The sequence below is a fragment of the Hippopotamus amphibius genome, chromosome 9 (genome assembly GCF_030028045.1).
Source record: "Hippopotamus amphibius kiboko isolate mHipAmp2 chromosome 9, mHipAmp2.hap2, whole genome shotgun sequence".
Lineage (NCBI taxonomy): Eukaryota > Metazoa > Chordata > Mammalia > Artiodactyla > Hippopotamidae > Hippopotamus > Hippopotamus amphibius.
Window position 1 is genome coordinate 82,852,217 of NC_080194.1, and position 24,368 is coordinate 82,876,584.

The 24,368-nt window shown below is 43.4% G+C and overlaps 1 protein-coding gene across 4 annotated transcripts; it reads right to left on the reverse strand.

Annotated features, from left to right (window-relative positions):
- On the reverse strand, window positions 1-24,302 carry DDX25 (DEAD-box helicase 25). 4 transcript variants are annotated; one of them, XR_009055499.1, is made up of 13 exons: window positions 24,155-24,299; window positions 23,504-23,570; window positions 23,209-23,253; window positions 22,586-22,721; window positions 21,304-21,396; window positions 21,089-21,191; window positions 19,413-19,527; window positions 18,308-18,485; window positions 10,710-10,947; window positions 9,331-9,493; window positions 7,228-7,416; window positions 5,903-6,022; window positions 1-1,092 (listed from the first exon to the last, which is right to left on the reverse strand). XR_009055499.1 is itself a non-coding variant. In XM_057749177.1 (12 exons), the coding sequence occupies exons 1-12, from the start codon at window positions 24,215-24,217 to the stop codon at window positions 5,961-5,963; spliced, it is 1,326 nt and encodes a 441-aa protein (XP_057605160.1). In that variant the 5' UTR covers window positions 24,218-24,302; the 3' UTR covers window positions 5,748-5,960. The 4 variants fall into 4 exon arrangements, 3 of the variants coding, with proteins under 3 accessions (XP_057605160.1, XP_057605159.1, XP_057605157.1); XM_057749177.1 differs by lacking the exon at window positions 1-1,092 and having other exon boundaries at window positions 5,748-6,022; window positions 18,308-18,359; window positions 24,155-24,302; XM_057749176.1 differs by lacking the exon at window positions 1-1,092 and having other exon boundaries at window positions 5,748-6,022; window positions 18,308-18,425; window positions 24,155-24,302.
- Window positions 24,303-24,368: the final 66 nt, after the last annotated feature.

The following is a 24,368-nucleotide window of genomic DNA, read 5'->3' on the forward strand; positions in this document are numbered from 1 at the left end:
ATAAAAATTGTTAAAGAAAAAAAAAAAGAATACAATTGAATGTTTCCTAGAGCAGGGCGGATATTCTGGAACCAGCAGACAAACCCCACAAAATTATTGATACATTTGACTACAAAAATTAGATAGTTTTGTGTGTAAAACCATAAATAAAAAAGGCAAACTATGAAAATATATGTTCAGTAACAAATTAATATCATTATTTGGAAAAATCGAGTCACACTTGTATTCGCAAAACTTGATAAGGACAACACCAAGATTTCATAAGATACATGGGCAAAAGGACACCACAGATGCTTTTCAAACAATGAACCACATGCCAAAAAAAGAAGAAAAGAAAAAAAAGAAAAGCAACATCGTATTACAAGAAATGTAAACCGGAAAAAGGTACCAAGCAATTTTGAAATGAAAATATCCTTTTAATATAAACTGATGTAGTCATGGCTTTTGGAAGCAATTTGCCATTACCTATCAAAAGCCATAAAAATGCTCCTATTTTTTGACCTAGTACTCAAACATAACATCTCTAGTTCTAAGAAATAATTCAAAATAATGGGCAAGAAGATTTACTGCAGCCTTATTTACAGTGTTGAAAAACTGGACAACTGCATAAATGTTCAACAAGGATAGTGATATGCATTGTGCTATATTCACCTGATAGAATAATCTGATCAATTGTTATTATTATAATTCCAAAGACTACGTCGCAACATGAAAAAAACACTTGTATGTTTCAAATAAAAGGACGCAATACCATATATGCACTACAATTAACTATAGTCATATTAAGGTGAGAAGGACCATTTCAAGACACTGTTATGAAGTAATGAGATTTTTGATAATTTTCCCCTACCACTTTTGTGTGCTGTTTTATTGCTTTTATAATGTAAATATTAAATTAAAAATGATCCACATCCTGCATAAGCTGATGGGAGTAGGTATAATGAGATGGTCACATGGGGGAGCCAGCGAATCTGAAAGTTAAGGCAGGATGCAGGTAAGAGTTAATCACTCCGTTTTCTTTTCGCTTCTGGAAAATAATCTTCCTCGGTACAAAGCTCCTATGGCTCATGCTCTTCCATGTGTGTAGCTCTCCTGTGTGGGGTCATGGAAACGTGGTATTTTAGAATGGGTGACGTCTCAGAGATCATTTTATTCCCAACTCCCAGCTAACTCAAGAACCAGAACTACAGCCTCCATTGCAAGTAACTGTAATGGATGCTTCCGAATGATTGAATATTCCCAGGAGCCGGGACTCACCACCTCGCAGAGCAGCCTGTTCAGGCTCTGCCCTCTCAACCATGCCTGAGGCTGCTGTGCAGGATCACGCCTCTAACCCTCACACAAAGCAGGGCTCCCTTGTCAATCACTTCCTTCCAACTGGGATTTCAAGCCACAAGTCACAAACTAAGGGACTAAGTGAGACTGCATCATTTCCCTAACGAAAGAAAAACATTAAACATAAAATAAGAGACTATCCCCATTCATGACAAATGTATGCTAGAAATGGAAATGTAGAGAAACCCACGGATATTCCACTGAATAGAAAAAAATAAATTATGGGAAAAGATGAATTCCCAAAGAAAAGTGTGACAGATAGTTGCCTACACTTCTCCCTAAAGACTAGACTTTCAATCTATAAAGATTCTCATTTAGAAAATTCTTTCAGTTGTTCTGTATACAGTAAGTCCCCTACATACGAACCTTCAAGTTGTGCACTTTCAAAGGTGAGAATGTGTGTTCACATGTCCAATCACATAAATTAGTTCATGTGTCTGGCGTACATTGTCACGTGCGTGCATCCTCTACAAGTCGTGCTTTTGTGTACTTCACTGTACAGTCCTGTAAAGAGCACAGTATCTTTGTTTCAAGACCAGGATGTCCAGAAGCAAACATAAAATCAGCAGTGATGTAGCTGCTACTACTGTACTTTTCGAGCTACTGTACTGTAAGATTGAAAATGTCTATTTTTTCTGTTTGGTTTTTATGTATTATTTGTGTGAAAAGTACTACAAACCCATTACAGTACAGTACTATACAGCCAATTGTGTTAGTTGGGGACCTAGGCTAACTTTGTTGGACTTACGAACAAGTTGGATTTACAAACGCGCTCTCGGAATGGAACTCGTTCGTATGTAGGGGACTTACTGTACCAGAGGGGGAGAGCCGTGTTTTCCATGCTCCTCTTTCTCATTGTCCCAGCGCTTCTGATTGTCCCTAAGCTCACCAGCAGACATGTGAGGCTGATGAGTGGTGAGGGAGGGCTGGCAGCCCTGCACGAGCAGTAGGACTCTGCCCTGGGTTTTCAGGACACACTAAGTGCTTCTCTTAACCAAGAATTATCCCATTGCAGGTGTGCTTCCACTATTTCATGAGTAGAGTCTAAAAGCCCCCCAGTCTATGTGGTATTTTGTCATAGCAGCCAGAGCCGACTAAGACGTGAAGCAGTAAGGCAGAAGAGAAAGAGAGCAGCGCCTTGAGACAGGGGCTCTGACAGCTGGCCGGGCTGACCCATTCCTCCTTAGAGACACGGGGACCACAGGAGAACTCAGAGCCTGGAAATGAGAATGTTGGCCTGAGGATGTGAGCAGCACCCCTGAGGGAGGGGGAGTCAGCAGACGGAAGGGAGGAGGGAGAGTCCCAGCTCTTCTCTCAGCCATGGGTAAAGAAAGTACAGAAGATGCTGGGGCGAGATCTTTTTGGGTTCTTCCCAGAGCAGAAAGCTGGTGTTCCCTGTGGCATAGAGCAAGGCTGTGATGTTTCAGGGTTACATTATGGAAGTCTTCAATATTCATGCTGATTCCCTGAAAGTGATGGAGGGGTGGAGTGGGGGTAGGATTTAACAGGACCCGATTCTTCTGTTGTCCCTTGGGAAAACTAATGTGCCCTCTGAAGGCCCCTGAGCTCGGAGGACAAAGAAAAGCAGGCCCACGGGGAGCCCCTTGCTCTTGACCCCATGGCAGCATCCATCCCAGCAGCCGCGCTGCCTCTGCCCGGTCCTCTTTCTGACCTGGGCCCCAACCTGACTCAGAGGGAAGAAGGCTGAACCTCTCAGGGGACCAAGAGTGGAACCAAGGCTGGACACAACCGGCTCCTCTCCTGAGGTCTTGTCTAGAAATGTTCTGCTCATCCCCCCAGCGATCCTCCAAGACTTTCCACTGTTGACGACACGTGCAGAGGCTGCCAGAGCTCTCCAGGGGCCCAAGCTCTGTTGGGAGCATCAACACTTTTTCAAGAGCAAAAGCAATCATGTCTCCTGAGAAGGGCTGTCAGACATCCTACCAGGCTAGGACTGACGCGTTTGCCTTTCCTGTTATTCATAATTGCCTCAGATCCAGCACCTAGCATCCAAGGATCTATGCCCCCAGCAGCGAGGTGTTCACTCACGACTCCCACTGGAAATCACAGCCCTGCTCTACGTAATCGGGAATTTCAATATGCTCACAGCCTGAAGCTGGCCAAGATAAACCTAACGGATTTGGTTTAGTATCTGGTGCCAAGTAACACACAGCTGATTAGCCCGGCTCACAGATGCACTGGAATCATCTGGCTGTTCCCGGCTTCTTCACGTACTCTTTCTCAGGCAGGCGTCCACAGAGAGAGAAGACCCCGGCCCGGCCAGACCCTGGGCTGGCAAGGCATGGAGATACAAAGGCTGCTGGCAGTTCTGAGCGAGGAGCTGCGCCCTGCAAAGCAGCCTTGGGAATGTTGACTCGCCCAACTGGACAGTTAGTGTGAAGACAGCTGTGATGCACACAGAACAGGGATGGCTTTCTGCCTCCTAGGTGGCGAGACAAAGGGAAGTGAGGAGAGGGGCAAAGGGGCAGGGGAAGAATGCCCACTATTTGCAGACTCTGTGGGAACAGCTGCCAAATGGAAATCGCTGAAGACGCCTGTGAGGGTAACTGGTTAGAGATTCCATCAGAGATCTGGACCAGAAAGGGAGGTGGTAAAGTCTTATTTAGGAGACCCCAACACTCAGCTGACTATGATGGAAAGCCCAACTCAATTCTCAAATAGTAAGAGACAGCAAACTATTGTGATATACTTCCTACGCTATTCATCCTGTGCCATGTGACTGGGGTTCAACTCTAAGATAGAAAACATCAGGGAAGATCGTTAGTGAATGAAGAAACAGAGAACATTTACTTAGAAGAACAAGTATTCACTGACTGCCTATTACGTGCTGGGCGCTGGGTACCAAGTGGACAAGCTGATTTGGCCCAGAGAAGGCAGACATAGCATAAGGAGAACGAGTGGACCTTCAGAGGCAGAAGCTCTACTTTTTATAGATTCTGTCCCTGGGATTTCTCTTTGCCTCGGTGTCTCCTCAGACAGTGGTCTTTAGGACCCGCTGCTTTACCTCTTTTCAGCTCTCTTAGGTAACTGTGTTTCTGGGCTTTGCCCTAAGAGAGTCTGGTTTTCTGTGTATGGTATGGGGAAGAAACCTGTATTTTTTCCCCCCAGTTCTCCAGTAATTCTGGCGATGAGCTGGATCTGGAACATTGCCTTGGTGGGCCTATGTTAGGTGACTGCAAGGTGGTCCCAAGGACCTGAGGAGAGGCACCATGCAACTCACGTTCTCTCTTGTTAAAGGAGATGCAGCGTCTTCTCCTCTGGGAAGCCAGCCCCGATGGTGTTTGGGGTGCCTCCTCCGTGCCCCTTTCTTAAGCAAAGACCATTCTTAAAATAATGCTGGTTTATTCTGAGTCTCTGCTGTTAGACTCTGAATTCTGAAATGACTGGTACATCTCATTCATCTCTCTTCCTTGGTGTTTAGCATAAGGGGTGCTCAATAAATATCTGCTGTGGAGTGAGGAGACTGGACAACTTTCATGAATTTCTGAGCCCTGCCCACGCGGGTAAAACATGGTAAAACAGGTGACATGCACGTGGAATATCAGAAGAGATAGGCTAGAAATACCCCTCCAAGCCGGGATGACAGGCGCATTCACCGAGGATGCTGGTGGCAGTCGGGTGTGACAGAGCTGGGGCCTGGCTCTGGCTGTGGGCTGCAAAATCTGCTCAGGCTTTCTAGGAGAGTATCAATTCCGCCCCTGCCTCCCTGTTTCCTCAAGCCCACTGCTTCACGTTTTAGGAGCAAATGTGAGAAATAAGAAGCATCTTAATAGGACTTGCAGGAAAAGGTCCAGAATTCTCAGATACACCTTTAAGTTCTTACAAGTAAAACCTTTTGGCTGCCTGAAATGTCACCTCTTTAATTAGGCAAGTGGATTCCCCACAGCCCCCACTTACTGTTTTTAAGAAATGCCTATAATAAAGCCACATTTTCAGAGACTATGATATAACTGACGATAGATTAAATCTTCTCTAATTTGAAGACATTAAGAAGTAAAATAGAAAAATATTCTGAAATTCTGTATGTCAGTTGAAACATTAAAAAAGAAGCAAAATGTTCCCTCTTTCAAATTGTTTTACTTTGTAAAGATTTTACCCTGCACTCACACAGGAAAGTGTGTGTCTGTGCCTGGGGGCACCTGCATGCATGGGGGGGGGGAGGGGGAGGGAGGGAAGACACTGGGGGTGGGAGGGGCAGCAGTGAGTGAGAGAAGATGTGTTGCTTTTTCACTTGTCCACCAACTCAAATTCCAAAAACAGTGACATTCTACTGCCATCTGGTGGCACCGTGAGATGTTCACAGGAGGCACGACTGGCTCAGATTCTATAAACTAAATCCCATAACATCCCAGTAGCCCATGCAAAGATGTTAATCTGTGAAAAGATTGGAATAAGAAATAATCTCGCTTTTTTATTCAAAAGGATCAGGTGCTTCACATCAATTTGGTTCAAAAAGACCTCAGGTCTTAAAACTAAGGCTACCACAACATTTATTTTGCCATATATAACAGTTTCTTGTTGAAAAAGGCTCAACATAAAAAATTACCTTCAAAACCTACATTCTCACATAAACCAGAATACTTCTAAATGATGAAGTTCTTTCTTTAATATTCAATCTTTTCAATTTCATCCATGTCTTCAGGGTCGAGTTGCTTAATATTGCTGTCTAAAAGAACAAAAGAGAATGGAACAGTTACCCCAGGGCCTAAACGAAATTTCATTCCATCCAATTACATTTCTGAAGATAGTGACACCTCGTATGGAAAGTCTCAAGATATTGGGACGTTCTCTGGATTAGGTAAGGAAGGGATGGTATCCGAATAACCAATCCAACTTACTACAATAGCATCAAATGCACCAGACAAGAGAACATACATGTCTGAATACCTTGGGGCAGAAAAAAGCCAGAGTGCAGAGAAGGGAGCCTGGGAAGGGGTGTAAGGGAGCCTGGAGAGAGGTCTGGAGCCTGGAGAGAGGTCTGGCTGAGCTCAGGAGGGTGAAGTGGGCGTGTTCATTGGGGGGGGGGGGAGGTGGTGGTTGCTGGATAGCAACAAGGAGAATCGATTACCATAGCAACAGTGAGCTTAATGGTTCTTCCTCCGTCCCCATCCCTCTTCTGTTTTCCTAACACAGGGGTGTTTAACCAACTTCCCTGAAGGGTCCACAGTCAGTCTGCAAACCTTTTAAAATTATATTCCAAATTGCACATATGTGCCTATGTGCACTTCCCCCCGAGAGAGTGTTCTTTGCTTCCCACAAAGGTTAAATACCATTGTCCTAAAGGTGAAAGATACATCTGGAGTCCTGAAAGCGTTCCTCTCCCCCTGATCCCCAGCCATATCTATCAGGGCCCTGGGGCAGGCGGACATTTCAGCTTATGTCACCCTCCAAGTTTCCACCAGAGTGCAATGCGCCTGTCCAAGAGCCCCAGCGGGTGAGCAGGGCCTGCCTTGTGCAGATGAGGTTGGGGGCTGGAGGAAGGCAGCAGGCCTCAGGATTTAGGACTGTCCTAGTTGGTTGCTGGGGCAACAGGAAGGGAAAAATGTAGGTTAAAAAAGGAAGCTGGGACACAATATAATCTTAAAGGATCTTATTACTTTGCCTAGGGTGGTTCTTTGTGGACGTGAAATCTGCTCCCGACCCCAGAATGAGCAATAAAGTAGAAATCTGAGCTCACATCAACTCCTCTTGGTTTTCACATCTTCCTTTAACCACCCCTGCCTCATGTCAGGAACTCCGGCACCAAGAAGCAGAAGCCTCCCTGGCTCCTGCCCCCATCCGATCATGAGCCTCTGGGCTCGAGTCCGCGGCACACACTGTCACTGTCAACGCGGGAGGTCCACAGCTCTGACCGCGAAGGGTGCTACTCACTGAAGTGGTCCTGGATCTTCATCAGCAGGGGCAGCTTATCCACCTCGATCATGTTGAAGGCAAGGCCTTTCTTCCCAAAGCGGCCTGTCCGCCCGATGCGGTGGAGGTAGGTCTCATAGTCTGGCTCCTCTGCTTGGTTCACAGGGAGGTCAAAGTTCACAACAATGGTGACCTGCTTCACATCAATCCCTGGAAGAGGAAGGACACTGTGGGGTCCTGGAACCTTCTCCTCGGGACACAGCTATTCAAGAACCATGTCTGCTAAGGGAATTCTCATTTAATAGATACAATTTATAAATCAAACCTGCTTTTACATAAATGAAATAGGTCAGGCAGTTTGCTTACAGGTATGTATGTCTATGATGCTGAATAAGAGTGTCAGTAGAAGTGAATTCTACAGAAGTCTAAATGTGTACAAAAAGTGTGTGTGTGTGTGTGTGTGTGTGTGTGTCTGTGGTGGGGATGGGCTCTCACCAGGCCACAGAGCCCCTCCCTTTTCTCCACTCCCACTGTGCTAAGTCCCCAGCAGGCCCCTTAGTCTCATGTCCCCTTACCCATCACAGGGCCCCAGCTCTGCCCCATTCCATGGCCAGCGTCCTCATCAGGTCGTTTTATCCATTGCCTCAACTGTTACAACAATTTCCAGACTGGTCTCCCCAGTCCCTCATCTCCCACTCCTCTAATCCTCACCATGGTCACCACAGTGACACCCAGAGCGCTTGTATTTAGAACCCAGCTGCCCAAACAGTACAGGATAAGGTACAAACAACTCAAGACCTCCAAGAGTTCTCCCCTTCCTTCCACACCTCTCACTCTTAACGTTTCCTAGGAAGATGTCTGTGCTCGCCTGGTGCCTCCATCCCTGAACCCTAATAAGCTGTGTGGGTCATAATCCTTGTGCTCCTTGTCCTATGCTTCAACTCTGGAGCAATTTTTGCCCTCTTTCCTCTGGGGTCTGGAGTTGTGCTGTCCAATATGGTAACCATTAGCCTCATATGGCCATTTAAATTAATTCAAGTGAAAAATCCAGTTCCTCAGCCACACTAGCCACACTCCAAGTGCTCAAGAGCCACCACACACGGCTTGGACAGCAGAGAATAGGGGATTTATATCAATGCAACAATTTCTATTGGATAGCACTGGTCTCGAGAGGCAGGAGTCTGGGCAGCATGCTCCTGAGGGGAAGGACCCTCACCCTTTTTTTAGGCTACTCCTGCAAAGTGCCAAGCTCAGCACTCACGGCAGGTCCTCGGTTTTCTCTGGAGAACTAGTAATAAGTTAGGAAACATGGTTTGAGCATGCAGTGTGGACAAGGATCTGGGAGGAATGAGGAAAGTAGGAAGACCCCCCTCTTCAAAAAACAGATTTTTTTCCAGTGGTCAATACAGTTTTAAAATTAAAAACACCTCAGAGATGACCAACATCCTTAGTCATTAAGGAACACAAGTTAAAAACACAAGATACCACATATATCTACTAGGAAGGTTAAAATGAAAAAAAGATGTCAATACCAATTACTGACAGGAATTGAGAACTGGAATTCTCCTATATTGCTGGTAGAAATGCAAAATGGTGCAGCTGCTGCAGAAATCAATTGTGCAGTTTCCTATAAAGCTAAACATACACTTACCACATGACCCAGAAATCCTACTCCTACATATTCACCCAAGAGGAAGGAAAACACATGTCTACATAAGCCCTACACAGGAAAGTTTATTAAGCCTTAGTCAAAATAGCCCCAAGCTGTAAGCAATCCAAATGTCTATCAACTGGTGAGTGGATGAGCTAACTGTGGTACACCCATTCAATGGAATACTATGCAGCAATAAAAAGGAATGACCTACTGGTACATGCAACAACACTGATGAATTCCAAATATGATGTCAAGTGGAATAAATCAGACACAAAGGCTACCAACTGCATGATTTAACTTATATGGCATTCTGGAAGAGACAAAAATACAGAGACAGAAATCTGGTCAGTAGTTGCCAGGGGTCATTAGTGACAGAGACTGACTGCAAATGAGCACAGAGAAAAAGAGTGAATTTCATCACATGTAAATGACTCCTCAATATAAACTTGACTTTAAGTGCATACACACACCTCGGGCACAGACGTTGGTTGTTATGAGAACTTTCTCCTTCCCATCTCGAAACCTCTGAATGATGGACGCTCGCTGATCCACGGTCAGCTCTCCACTCAACAGAGACACCTGGTGGCCATCCTGCATCATCTCCACAGTCAACCACTTGGCGTTGCGACGAGTCTGCGTGAAAATCAAAACCCAGCACCGCGCCCAAGTTGAAGCAGCCGGGCTGTGTGCAGCGCTCATGTCTGCAGGGCATGGGAGCTGGGGGAGCTGCAGAAGAGTTTTGCTTCCCTTCCCTTCCGGCCTGGAGGGACAAGTGAATGTGGCAGGGAATTCCCCCTCCCCCGTGCTTCTAAGGGGCACATCCTCTCAGCCTGTCACAGCTCTGGCTTCTCAGCCCTGAAATAGAGAATGAAATGCTCCGCCCACTTTTCCATGGTGGCCTGACGACAAAATGGGGTAACCTAACAATGATGACATTGTTGTGTATGCCAGGCACCTTGCTAAAACCTTTATGTGCATCATGCTAACCTGCTTTCATAATGATGTGATGAAGCAGCCACCTAAGGGCATTGAAAAAAAAACTAAAAAATAAACCCAAAGCTTAAAACCATTAACTGATTTGCCCAAGGTTACATGGCTAGCCCGTGGCAGAGCTGAGCTTTCCTTTACCCTACAAATATGTTTCCAGGGCCGTCCACATGCTGGGCAGGCCTATTCTAGGGCGGGGGCACAAAGGTGACTGGAACAGGTGAGATCCTGCTCTCATGGAGCTGACAGTGTGCACGTGGTGGTGAGAAAATACAACCAAGACATGAGCATGAAAAATGTCGGCTAGAAAAAGTAAATACAAAAATAAAAATAAGGGGCTATTAATAGTGAGTAACTGAGTGGCTGCTTTGCTCAGAGTAAGATAGAAGAGAACATTCTTAACCTGATAAAGGGTATCTGTAAAAATGCTACAATAAATATCAACCTGAATGGAGAAGTGTTAGAAGCAGTCCCTCTAAAAGGAGGATGCCCAGGGAGTTCCCTTGTGGCCTACTGGTTAGGATTCTGGGCTTTCACTGCCATGGTCTGGGTTCAATCCCTAGTCGGGGAACAGAGATCCTGCAAGCTATGTGGCACAGCCAAAAAGGAAAAAATTTAAAAAAAAAGAAAAAAAAGGATGCCCTCTATTTCACATCACATTGAAGTCCGATTCCATTACTTCAGCTTCACCCATAAAATACAGATAATCTCTATTCAGAGTTGCTCTGAAGATTAAACGACATAACGTACAAAAAGTGCGGACCGTGGCACCTGGCTCCACAGCCCTCACTAGTCTGACTGTGCCCCACCTCCGCCTGCATGGAAGTCTGGGCACGAGCAGGACAGGCCCCAGGAGAGTTACCTGGCAGAAGATGATGGCCTGGCCAATGGTGATGCCGCCGTAAATGTTGCACAGAGCCTGGTACTTGTCTTTCCTATTCCCACACAACACATAATACTGTCTGATGTTGTTCAGGGTCAGCTCCTCTTTGCGTAACTTGATCACATTGGGGTCAGGAATGATTCGCTCCGCAAACTGCCATACAGAGTCTTCAAAGGTCGCTGAAAAGAGGAGCATCTGGCACTCGGAGGGTAAAGCTCTGTGAGAGAGGAGGGAAGAAGGCCGTCACCCGACGGCCAGGCCTGTCTCTCTCCTGGGGGGCCGCTTTCAGCACTTGACGCCCATGCCCATCAGCTGCCCCCCACACCCTTGGCTCCTGCTCTGGGGTTCCCGTGAAAGGCACCGCAGCCATGACAACGACGCTTGCTGCAGGGCGCTGTGTGTCAGCCCCTCCTTCCCACTAAGAATTTGGGAAAACGCATACACTGAATGTGGGGCTCCAGAGTGAAGATTAGGTAAGCGATCGGGAGGATCTGGGGGTTTTCATGCCATTCTTCTCCTTAGGAGAGACAGGCTCATGCAGCCTAGGGTGTGAGTCTAGGTGTGGTTTATGGCAGTCATCTCACACAAGTTCCATGTGCATGAAGGTCACAGAGGCTCATCACGCAATGGAAGGTGTTCTATCTCTTGGGCGGGAAAGAACAACAGCCACGCTAAGTCTATTTGGAATGGGGAGAACCTGGATATAAATAAAAGGGTAGCAGAAGAGGAAGATGCTACCGCATGCAGAATGTAAACCGAACCCACAGTGAACACAGACTAATCGATAGCAAGTTCAAAAACAGGCAAAATGAATCTATGGAATCAGCAGTCAGGATAGAGCTAAACCTAGAGAGGAGAGAGGGGCTGGTGACAGGAAAGGGGCTGCAGGGGACTTCTGAGGTGCAGGTAAATTTCTATGTCTTGATCTGGGCCACTTTCCCATGAACATAGCCTCTCTCTCATAATTCACCTAGCAGGACACTGAGGATTCGTATACTTCTCTGTATATGTTTTATACATCAATTAAAAAGTTAATTTTTAAAGAACAAAACAGAAGAGAGACGAGAAATCGCTGCCTTTGAGAAGACAACAGAGCACTTAGAGAATAAGCCGTTAGCGCTAAAAAGGGAGCAGGAGAGCTCATACACTCCAGTGATTCCCAAACATTATTTCAAGCCTGGGACCTGAATCATCTGAGAGCTTTTCAAACAACAATTGGACCGACTTCTGGTTGACTGCGGGAGACTGACTACATACGTTACCTTCTCAGAGTCCCTCATGCCACTTAAAGTGATTATAAAGTGATTAAGATATGAACTCACAAAAAGTGGAGAATACGAGAGGAGAAATGGGTGGATGAGATATTTCAATATATTTTTGCAAGATGGAAAAGCGTGATAAATGAGAAGGTGGATGAAGCTACAATATGAGTGGGACAGAGGAAAATGCTGATGAAAAGGCAGTGGTTCCCTCAGAACCATGGGGAGGTCTAGGATCTGCAAGACCAGAGAACTGGGGGAAAGGACTGGTGGGGCTGTGGGGTGGGGGGTGCTGTGAGGAGACGAGGAGAATCTGTATCAGCAGGCTGGGGCTGCTTAGCCATCTGTTCTACCACAATCCTTCATCTGGAAAAAGATGGTACCAGGACTGGTATCCCAAGGCTGGGGCCATTTCATTCCAAAATGAAAAATTTATACAAATTATCCAAGGGAAGGAAACATAGGCTGTTCTGCAGAACACACTGGAATTTGAAGACTTAGGAAAAAAAATTCAAAATAGTTCATTAATAATTTTTATATTGATAACACTGATTGCTTGGGAAGATGCTATTTTTGATATGCCAGGTTAAACAAAATATAACATGAATTTCACCTCTTTGTTAATATGGCTATTAGAAAATTTTAAATTACACATATGGCTTGCATTATATTTCTATTGGACAGTGCTGTGATTTAATGTATTTTAAGCAAAAGGAAGGAAAACTGAACAATGCAGGGATGAACAACCAACATATAAATACTCCATCTAATTTTACTTAATATTCTCTTGAGTAGAAAGCCCTTTTTGACTATTGAATCTTTCCTGGACTTCTGCATCTTTTATTCACTGTTACATTTAAACATACCAACTTACTAGTAAGGGATGGTAAGAAGGGAGTCTTGCTTGATCTTGGGCCCAAATTTTTTTTAAATAGGAAGGCTGGCTGAAAATATATATAAGGAGCAGCTGGACTCCACCTTTCTTTGGCAGCTAAGTATGTACAAGCAGAAGAGCCTCAGTAGAAGGTGAGGGTGAAGCAGACAGCTGAAAAGGGGATCAAGTTAAAATACGCATACTGAACGGTGGACCCCTCTCAGCCCATCCATTCTCCTGCTCTGCTCCCAGGACGCCAGCAGCCGAGTGTCCCAGGAAGGAGATTAGAGACCTCCAGGTGACAACCATCCTAAAGTGAAGCTTCCAAGTTACAAGCCCCAACCATGCAGACAGAGCTGTCAATAAATAAGCTTTCTAGTTCCTCAGCTCAGGTATGAAAGGCTAGCACCAGGATCACCAGACGTGAGGAGGAAAGATCCGCCACAAAGACAGACTGTAGCCAACACACACAGAAGGAAACTTAGATCACTCAGAGACAGGGTTGAGAATAGAAAAAAACTTCAATTCTATAATTAATATCCTCCAAGAGATAACAGCAGATATCATATGTCTTTCTTGTGTTACGACGGATGTTTTGCATCCATAACTCAAGAAGAGGAAGCTATGGAAAAGGAACAGAGGACAACGCCAGTATGATCCAGACAGGACAGAAAAAGGTTAACTGACTGTGTTATTTTAGCGACGGATGGAATGACACACACAACTGGGTTAAACAGGTAAATAAGGGAAACAGAGCAGACTGCACCAGATGAAGGGACAAATTTGGGAACTAGGCATGGTGGAAAAGGGATGTGGGAAGAATATAAAGAAACTGAATCACCCAAGTTCAGGATGAGACAGGCGATACTTCTAAATTAAGTTTTTTTGCCTCCTCCAAACACACCAGTGCTCAGCTGAGTCAGTTTGCCCACAATAGCAAAGGGACCCGCATGACTGTATCCTTCCCTTGCCACCCCTATGAAACTGAGTAAAGTTACATTTCCTGGTTCAGAGGCTGTAAGTCAAGTGTCCTGCAGGTGAACAAGTGGGAGGATCTTTTGATAACAGACATCTTTCCTCTCAGTGTAGAACTGAGTCTCTCAGATCTTACCAGTGACCGTGCTTCTACAGTGTATCAAGTAGAGATGTCAAATCACAGCAACACAAAACATATCCCACCTCCTCATCTCTTAGGTACCTGGATTATAAAAATGGAGTCTCAAAACATCTTCTTGGCTACTATGAAGTTTTTATATAACACAGAAAATATACAACAAAAGTCTGTTGACATTCTATCCAAATACAAACTAGCCTTTATTCAACTCCCTGCATGAGCAGCAGACAGTGCAAATGTAAATTTTAACAGATTCCATTCAATCTATAAATTTATTAAAGAACATGAAAAGATCTTACCAGCTAAATGTCCTGCATCCTTTGTATAAGACACTTCTAAAAAGGCATACAATTTGTTTACCTGTGATACTGAGCTTTTCATTACCAAAGTTTTCGGTCACTTTGCTGTTTCAAATTTCCAGAAGCCTTAATAAGATTTCTAACTGTGCAGAAATGAAAGTGAAGAGCCACCTCAGATGTGTGCTTACAAGATGCCTGCCGCTGTGGCTGGCCAGTGAAAAGATTTAAAGTGTTGGCCTATTTTCAAAGTTTGAGACAAAGAGAATGTCCATCTCCAATTTGGAAATACACTGAGGATGAGAACAGAGAAAAAGATTATAGTAAAATAGAAATAACATGCTGTTTCTCCAAAACTGTCTGATGACCTATTGAAGAGGCCATACAATGACCTGTACCTGAGCTGTCTGGTGTTATGTAAAAGCTGCAACAAAAACTCATAGCAAAAAATGACTCCTTTTTGGACTTCCCTGGTGGTGCAGTGGTTAAGAATCTGCCCGCCAATGCAGGGGACACGAGTTCGATCCCTGATCTGGGAAGATCGCATGTGCTGAGGAGCAACTAAGCCCGCAAGCCACAACTACTAGCCCAGGTGCCACAACTACTGAAGCCTGCATGCCTAAAGCCTGTGCTCCACAACAAGAGAAGACACCTCAATGAGAAGCCCGTGCACCACAGCGAAGAGTAGCCCCTGTTTGCTGCAATCAGAGAAAGCCCATGTGTAGCAAAAAAGACCCAACCTAGCCAGCAAATAAATTTTTAAAAAATGACTTATTTTTCCTTTTTGAGAAATAAAACTGCTGCAGAAGTAAAAAAAAAAAAAAAAAAAAAAAAAAAAAAAAAAAGTCACCAGAAAAGGACAGTCAAGTTGAGGACTTTGTCATTTCTTTACTAAATTTGTAAAGAATCCATCTTTCAATTTCACAAGTTTAAGTCACCTCTGTACTTTACAAACATTTTCCCTGAGGAGCAGAACTTTTCACTTATGATGACATCTAATAGGCTTCAGAGTGTTTGAAAATGATGGACATTTTAGACATGGATAACTTAAACAATGGATTTATAGATGCAAAGGATCTGAATGACAAATAGTTGATTACCAAAACAAGCCTGCAGATACAGTGGGAGAACATTTCGAGGGAGCTAGAAATTGATTCTTGCAGGTCTAAAAACCACTGTTGCTAGTAGGTAAACTCCTAAGTATTCAGCACTTGAGCACTTTTGTTCAGAGAATATCACACTGGACTGATACCAAGAACCTGTGTGGGCTTCTGCTGTACATAAATAACTAGTAAGGACCTATTGTATAGCACGGAGAACTCTACTCAATACTCTGTGATGACATATATCGGAAAAGAATCTAAAAAAGAGTGGATATGTGTATATGTATAACAGATTCACTTTGTTGTATAGCTGAAACTAACACAACATTATAAATCAACTCTAATAACAATTAAAAAAAAAGAATCAGTGGGGGCTTAATAAGGGCGGAGCTACAAGTCAAAATGAATTTTAGATTTGACTGTATTCTGTTTTACTGCCACATATAAGAAAAGACGGCTGCAGGGAGTTCAGAGGATACTGGACAAGAGACTCAAAATATCCTACACCACACTGTAAGGCAGGAAAAAAAAGTGTCATTATTGTTTCGGTCGTTAAACACAGGTACAGTTTAAGCCCCCTTCATACGAACCTTCAAGTTGTGAACATTCAAAGATGTGAATGCTTGTTTGCATGGCCAATCATGTAAGTTAGATGACGTGTCTGGCACACATACTGGCATCCTCGACAAGTGGCTGTGCTTTTGTGTGCTTTACTGTACAGCACTGTATAGAGTACAGTAGTACAGTATCTTTATTTCAAGCAAGAGGACGACTTCATTGAACTCCTTGCTGTGCAACACAAGGCGCTTACTAATGACGACCTGATGGAATTGGAAGGCCAGAGGAAGGACGGAGAGAGACAAGAGGAAGAAGAGCAACTGAAGAATCAAAGAGATTCACAGCACAGGAAATGGTAAGGGGGTTTTCTTTATTTGAGGAGGCACTGTTCGTTTTTGAGGCACAGGACCCGAATGTAGAACAGTACATGAAGGTTGCAGCAGTCATTCAGAATGCAATCCAGTGCTACCATGTCATCTATGATGAGAAAAAAAAGAGCTACTACCCAGACATCACTGGGTTGTTTTTTCAAGAAGGTAGATAGAATTGAATCCAGCAAGGAACCGGAACTTGTGCCATTCACGCCAGGCGTGAGTGAAATTGCAGCTTGCCCTCCATCTCCTATTGCCGGTGATCCTTCAGCTCTACCATCTCCCACCTCCTATCTCCCTCCTCGAGTCAGTGACTCTTCTTGCCTGTTCACTTGATGCCAGCCTCTGTATGCCAGCTGTTGCACTACACTACTGTACTTTTTAAGGCACTGTACTATAAGATGAAAAATGTTTTCTTTATCTTTTGTGTTTGTATTTTATGTATTATTTGTGTGAAAAGTATCATAAACCTATTAGAGTACAGTACTAAATAGCCAATTGTGTTAGTTGGGTACCTAGGCTAACTTTGTTGGACTTATGAATTGGGCTTAAGAACGTGCTCTCAGAACGGAACTCGTTCGTATGTAGGGACTTACTGTAATATGTTTAATTAGGTCTATTGTATTTACATTCCCCTCACAAAAAGTTCTATAATTCTGTATCTTAAGGATATACAATAGTGAATTCCCTGGCAGTCCAGTGGTTAAGACTCTCTGCTCTCACTGCCAAGCGCCCGGGTTTGATCCCTGACTGGGAAACTAAAATCCCACAAGCTGCATGCTGCGGCCAAAAAAAAGAAAAAAAAAAAAAAAAAGAATATACAATAGCACAGCCTCCAAAATTTAAGCAGCCAATCATGTTTAAAAAGATTAAATTGCTATATCAGAGATGAAACATTATTGTTGTATTTTTCTCATACATATTATTTAATTAGTTCTCCTATGAATTACTGCTAATTGCCAGTTTAGTTCTACAGTTGTTTAAATAGTAGCACTAATATAACAGAAAAGTACAGAATAATACATAATTTCAAATAAACGTATACTTTCCATATTTTTATGTTAAATTAATAACACATGTAGGACTGTCTTCTGTATTATATTGTTTTATATATATATGATGTATATGTGTGTGTATATATATTTGCCTGCTATGACTGTATCCCGGGTTGGCTTCCTAAAAAGTCGGTCACTATAGGGAAAGAAGTAACATAAGAAATTTCCCCAGACCTGGCAGGTACAAGTTTTGGAAGTGAGAAGAGTGTACCATGTGTCTAGTACAATGAAGGGAAAAAAAAGATCCGAACCAAAGCACATCATTGAGAAGTTTCAGAACACCATGGAGAAAAAGATTCCACAATCTTTTAGTGAGGAAAAAACCAATCACAGACAAAAGTCTGGGGATGAGAATGACATTAAACTTTCCAGCAGCAACACTGGAAACAGAGTATTAATTATAGTAAAAAAACAACCACTTTTCTGTTTTCAACACTCTCTCCGAATTTAGAAGGAGAAAGGTTTTCAAGACAGGATTCCACATCCAGGCAAACTCAACCCAAAGATCAAATTTACAGGGACAGAGGCCTAGGAAATTAACAGGATTTGTATTTAACAACTTACAGGCAAAGTCAGGACTAGACTGGTAGGCTCTGATCCCAGGTTACCACGTCCTCACAATAGCTCTATCAAGTTTTAATAAATTCTCTTTAGAATTTTGCTCAAATATAAGACTATTGGCAAAATTTGGTGCAGACCCACTGTACATGGATTCCACCTGTAAGCCTGCAGCACAAGAGTACAGCAGTCAGGCAAGGCTACAAGATGAAGAAGCTGGGAAATTACAGCAGGCTGAAGGCCCGTTGAGCTGGTGAAAATAATGAACACCCAACTTGTTTTAAAGGTGAAGGAAGTGAGGAATAAGCAGTACAATTAGGAGCAGCAGACAAATGAAATTCCTCATCCTGACAGAAGATCCAGGAGAAAAGGATGGAAGTGAAGGTTACCTCTGAATACGAATGCTCTGGTCTGAGAATCCTTGCGTGTCGATCATCACATCTGCTTCGTCCAGGACAAACACACGGATCTTAGTTAAATCAATTAATTTTCGCTTGAAACACCAATCTAGGACAGTCCCAGGAGTACCAATTATAATCTGCTTGGTGACGTCAGTGCCTCTAGGAACTAGGGAGAAAAGGGTTTGAAGGTCTCCTTCAGATGCAAACCACTCTAACTGTCCACAATTTTGGGTAATGCAACATATTTCTTAATGGTTTTCCAAGTGCAAACCCTGAGGGTCTTTCTGGTTTTGGATTTTACAGGATTTTAGGATAAATTCCAGAGTTTCTAGGTTTACGGTAATGATAACAGTCTTGCATATTTGATTCTGCCCCACGGTCATTTAAAAAGCCACCATATAGCACTCTCATTGTCCTACAGAAACACTGGCACAGCTGTGAAAGGCCTACCAACCCTCCCCAAATGGAAAACAAACAAAATGTCTAACAACAGGTTACATGAAATAAATGACAGAATGTTATACAGCTAGTCAAAAGAATGAGGCAGGGCTACACATACTAACATGAAAAGATGTTTAAAATGCATTCGTGTTTGAACAGCATGGAAAAAAATGCTCCCATTTTTGTAAGCACTCAAAAATAAAAAAAGATTTGTTAACAAAACCATAGTTGTCTTTGGAAATAGGTTTTTGAAAGACAAAAAAGAACAATTTTCACTTTTACCTTTGAATTTTCTGTGTTTTAAAGATTTTTTTTTCACTATTTGCATGCAATACTTTAATGAAAACTGAAACAATAAAAGCTGTTCTACACAAAACAACTGAGCCTCACAGAAAAGAACAGGCAAAAGCATCCTTTTTTGGGCCATGGGAATGATGCAGCTGACATTTATTGGGTCCTTGTTACGTGCCAGGTGTGTGCACAGTGCTTTATCTGTATCATTTCATTTAATTCCAGTAACAACTCTATGATACAGGTGCCATTATATCCCCCATTTTAGAGGCGAGAAAGCAGAGAAGGTATATACCACGATTGTGTTAGTGGTGCAGTCAGGATTTAAAATGTCAGCCAGGACTGGCTTGCTGGTACATACTTCGATTCCCTCGAATGGCGTACATCACTTGAACGTCCACACAAAATTTTCCCATCCATTCGACCACACGGCCAGTTTGCAGAGCCAATTCATACGTAGGAGCCAGGCAGAGGCACTGAGAGAGGGAGAGAGAGAGAAAGGGGAAGGAGAAAGGTTCATAACAGCCATCATGCAATTTTGAAATAGAATTAAAATTTGTGCAGGAAGAGGCACAGAAGTGAAACTGGAGATTCTGGTTGAACAGAATATTTTTACTTGAATACAATTTAGCAGCTGATAGACCTGGGGTGAATGATCAGTATGGAAGGGGAGAAGGGCCTGAAGGATGGAGAAATAGCTTCCTTTTATATATTCCTCTCTGAAAGGTTATGAAGAAACACAGGTTATGGGTCACACTTTTTTGGTGGGGGGAAGAATGGGATGTAGGGAGGCTGGGAATCAAAGAGAGAGGAAATGAAAGACTAATTACAGCTTGAGTGTGGTCCCCATCACCTCTTCCCTGATATAAGTCTGCCCATTTCTAGAACATTCCCTGCCTGGTCCAATCCATCTTACACGTCTCTGGCAGAATGTTCCCTCACACTCTTTCATTTGTTACTTCCATCCCCCCATATATGGCGGTTGTTGATGACTGAAGATGTTGATGGAAGAAACTGGTGATATTTAATGCACTTCTGAACTTCAGTTAAGGATCTCAGACAGAAGGAAACATAGCTAAAGTGATAAAAAGCTTCCACACACATTACTCCACAAGTGTTCAAGCATGGCTTCTCCTAAACGATTTTTATTCATGATTTCAAACCCCAGATACAAATTTCCCTGAACTTGTCTAAAGAAAGCAAAGGAATTCCTATGCCTGCCACCAGTCACCCACATCCACACCCACAGCTTCTCTTGTTGCGCAGGTTGTAAACTTCCTGAGGAATCCTTGTTGCCTCACAGCTTTGAGTGCACCCAACACTTGGGCTCCCAGTTTGTCAAACAAGTTGATGAGTACAGGTTGAAGAAAGAGGGAAATTCCGATCACCAGATACTTCCCATGAATTGACAGCAGGTTGAGAGAAGGGCAAGCGCAGTTCCAGCCCCTGCTCAGTCACTCTCTGACACCTGTGACCTCATGTGCAACCCTGCCCTCTTCAAGCCTGTTTCTTTCTCCGCTAAATGTGTGAGGGACTGGGTGACCTACAGCTATACTGCTATCACTTCTGAATGCTCACTTTATGTTGAGCATGGTGCTAAAAATTCACATTATTTCACTCAACCTGCATGACAATCCTGTAAGGCAGGTATTCATTCATTCATTCACTCATTCATTCAATGCTTAAGGAGTGGTTTCTACAAGGCAAGCACTGTGCTTGGTGTTAGGGTTCAAGGGTAAACAGAACTGTGATTCATACCTTTATAGATGTTATCTTCACTGACAAGAAAACATACGCCAAAAGATTTACTAACTTGCCTAAGACTTTCAGCTGGTAAGTAGAGAGGCTGGAATTGGAACCCGTCAAACGATAAAGCCTGTGCTCTCAATCACTGCCCCATACTGTTGCCCAATACTCTATGATTCTATGAAAGAATGCCTATTCTAAATATTATCCCATCATTGCAGCAATATTGCCTATTACTAAAATATCTTTGGCACTGCAAGCATTCCCATCTCTCTTTCAGCCTTTCCTTACCTGTGGAAACAATTCCAAGGCATTAACTCTGCTTAGCATTGCCAAGACAAAAGCAGCTGTCTTTCCTGTTCCAGACTGACTCTGGGCTATGAGGTTCTGGGGTCTGTAGAAAAGAGGAGACACTGGACATAAACTGAATACAAGCTCCTGGGCATAAACTGAATATAAGAGCTTAAAAATAACCAAGTTGGAATACCACTACCCTGGAAACTCACGGATGTGCCAGCATCATAGGGAGAGCCATCTCTTGAATTTTGGAAGGTCTATTAAATCCCATTGCGTAGATCCCTTTTAGTAACTCTTCCTTTCTGTCAAAAAAGAAAAAAAAAGATCAAATACTTGAAGACTATGATGAGTCAGTAGCCTCAGAAATACAAACTAGAAAGGTGCATTTCTAAATTAGGCTATTTTGCAACTGAATATAAAAAGTAATCTTTAGAAATATACAACTTAAACCTCAACTCTCAATCATATACAATCCTGCCTCCTACAGCTAGAGCACTAAAGTAATAAGCTATGTCATAAGCCCAGGCCAAGGACAGTTGTAAGGGCCTGACGTTGAACTTTCTCTTGAACCAAGAAAAAAAAGGAAAAATTCATCAGATGGAAGTACATCAGTTTTCCAGGAGAGTTTTATTTTCCACACAAGCAGAAAACTAAGTGAGATTTATTGTTTATTTCTTTTTAATCAATGAAAAGCTTTGACGTTTTAACGGCAATTTTCAGAGAAGACAAAATTTTGTTTAGGTGATTCTTATATCAGTTCTCTCTAGGAGCAGAAGACACAATATTAGCTCATTCTTTTTAGCCAGTATTTTTAAATGCATCTTTCCTGGGGTTTCACAATAGATGTTAGAAGGAGGATAAAGTGAAGTAGGCTGGAATACTTCCACTACAATAACATGACATTTTGGACGTGCTTAATTGGTAGTATTAATTGGTAGTTTACTGGCAGCCAACTTTTAATCACAGGTAAGCTTCTCCCCATCTAGAAAGTGGGCATTGGGATTTTGGATTTCCCAGTATCAGTAATTCTCCCTGTTAAAATACATTTCCTTAATGCCAACTGATAAATCCCTAGGAAATGCAAACCCATTTGGGAAAGTTATTCAATTAAATACCATTTGAAACAAAAAATAATTAAGAAGGTAAACGCTTCTAACTTATCTAAAGGGATATTTGGGCCATCAAAATTCCTGTTATCTGCATTCTGATATGGAGAGTAGCCACATGGCTGCGTCTGGCTTAGCTACCCCCCTTAGCACAGCAAGGTTAAAATATTTTACCATCAAAAATGTTCTCAAGTCGTTGGACAACTCGGATATCCTAGTGTTCCTCTTTGAGCTATATTTTAATTGCAAGCAAAATGTCCACATCTCATTTGAATATTGACTATCAGAACAGAACGAGATCCTGATGGTTTTTATTATTAGAGGATTAGTTTGCCCTGTGCTATGCTTTCCGAAATTTTCCTACACTTGAAGTAAAAATACTCACAGCCGCAGCTCTTCAAATGTTTTCACTGAGTAGAGTGGAGAGCTGGGATCCTTTTGTAAGACTTCAACTCGGTGGCTGGATTCTACTAAGGACTGTCGGATTAACTTGTTTAAGAGTGAGTTAGCTGCCAAATCCACTAGAAAAGCAAGGATAAAAACGGGGATGTTGCACGTGGAAAGTTAAGCCTCCTGAATAACACCTAATAATAAGTTGTTTCCTTCCATTCAGTGGTTATATATCAAGCAATTGCTCCTACTCTCATTTTTTCTTCTAAAACAAGGTTCTAGAAAGAATGACACAGCACTGAGAATTCCTTTTTGTTTCCATGAGGATCCAGTTTCTTATGCTCTGCTGCTACACCAGCCTCTTGCTGGTGTACATCCCATTCTTTTCCTTGCCAGCTGAAAATTCTTAACCCATTCCAGCATATTCTATTTCAATTTCCTCTAAAGAAACAATCCCCACTTGTAGGTTAGTATTTCTTCTGACATTCACTATTTATAAAGAAAACAGAAGTAAAGATGGTTCTTTTCCAATTAAGACATTATTCACTCACATTGTGAAAGTCATGATTAAATGAAACAGAATGCCAGTAAACACACGCAGATGAATTTATTTCCTACCTACATCTTCTTCATCGTCTTCTTCGGTGTTATTAACACAACCATCTAAAAGGATGGAAGAGAAACAACTGTAAAGATAAATGCCAAGCAGAAACGTCCAGTGTATTATCCCAGTTTCTCTTGCCGACCCTGTGCACCACAAAGGAAGGGTCAAGCAGTGGAGGAGTGGATTAAAAGATTGGGAAGGTCGTGGAGGGCCCTAAATGTTAAATTAAGGGAGCCAAATTTGCCAGGGACATGAGGAAGGCAATGCTTTTTAAATGAACTGAGCCCAATCTTTGCTAACAGCACTCACCTACGTTTGAGGCAGTAGTACTCTTAATACCCCGAAGGTTCTTCCGGGGGTGGATGAGATTTGAAAACTATTGAAAGATACAAATTTCAATCAATATTAGAAAGCAAGACATCAAGCAGCCCAATGCTATCCCCTAACACGGGCTGGAAGGGAGGCAGGGAAGGCCACCCCAATACTGTTTCCTTTGCAAGGTTATGTATTAACAGATTCCTTTCAGGAACAGGTCTCCCGTATGAATTACCCTAAAATTGGAGGAAAGCTTCTGCTGCCCCTGTATGTGAAGTTGCTGTTTATAAGCCTCTAGTCTAAATGTGACAGTCCTTGGAGGTCACAGCACAAGCAAGGGCTAGCAGATGGGAAAGCGCGTTGGTGGCTGAGATGGAGGCTAGCCGAGGCTTAATGGTCAAACTGGGAGAGCAGAAAACTGAGCAGGTGTCTTCATTTTGCCCTTTCAAACGAAAGGGTCTGGTTTCTCTCGGGGTCTCCTTTCCCGCAACCCTCTTCCAAATCCTTGCCACATCTCCCCTCCACCACCTGACACCCCGCTCCAAACACTAGCGGGGCCCCCCCTTCCCCTCCCCAACACATTTCCCTCTGGGAGTGCTGTTCTAGCCCCCGCCCCCTCGCCCTCCCCTGCTCGGTGGCGGTTACGTGGCCGTTCAGCCGCTCGCTCTCCGCAGCCCCTGCGTCGCCTCCCCAAAGTAACGACGCCATAGCTGCGATCGCTGCTTCCGCCCCCAGCACGTGCGACCGCCACAGGCGCGAGGCAGTGCTCGGCCCGACCCAGCTGCCAATGGGCTTTCTCGGGGGGGGGGGGGGTGGGGGCGGCCACCCGCCGCGCGCAGGCGCCCTAGCTCCGGGGAGG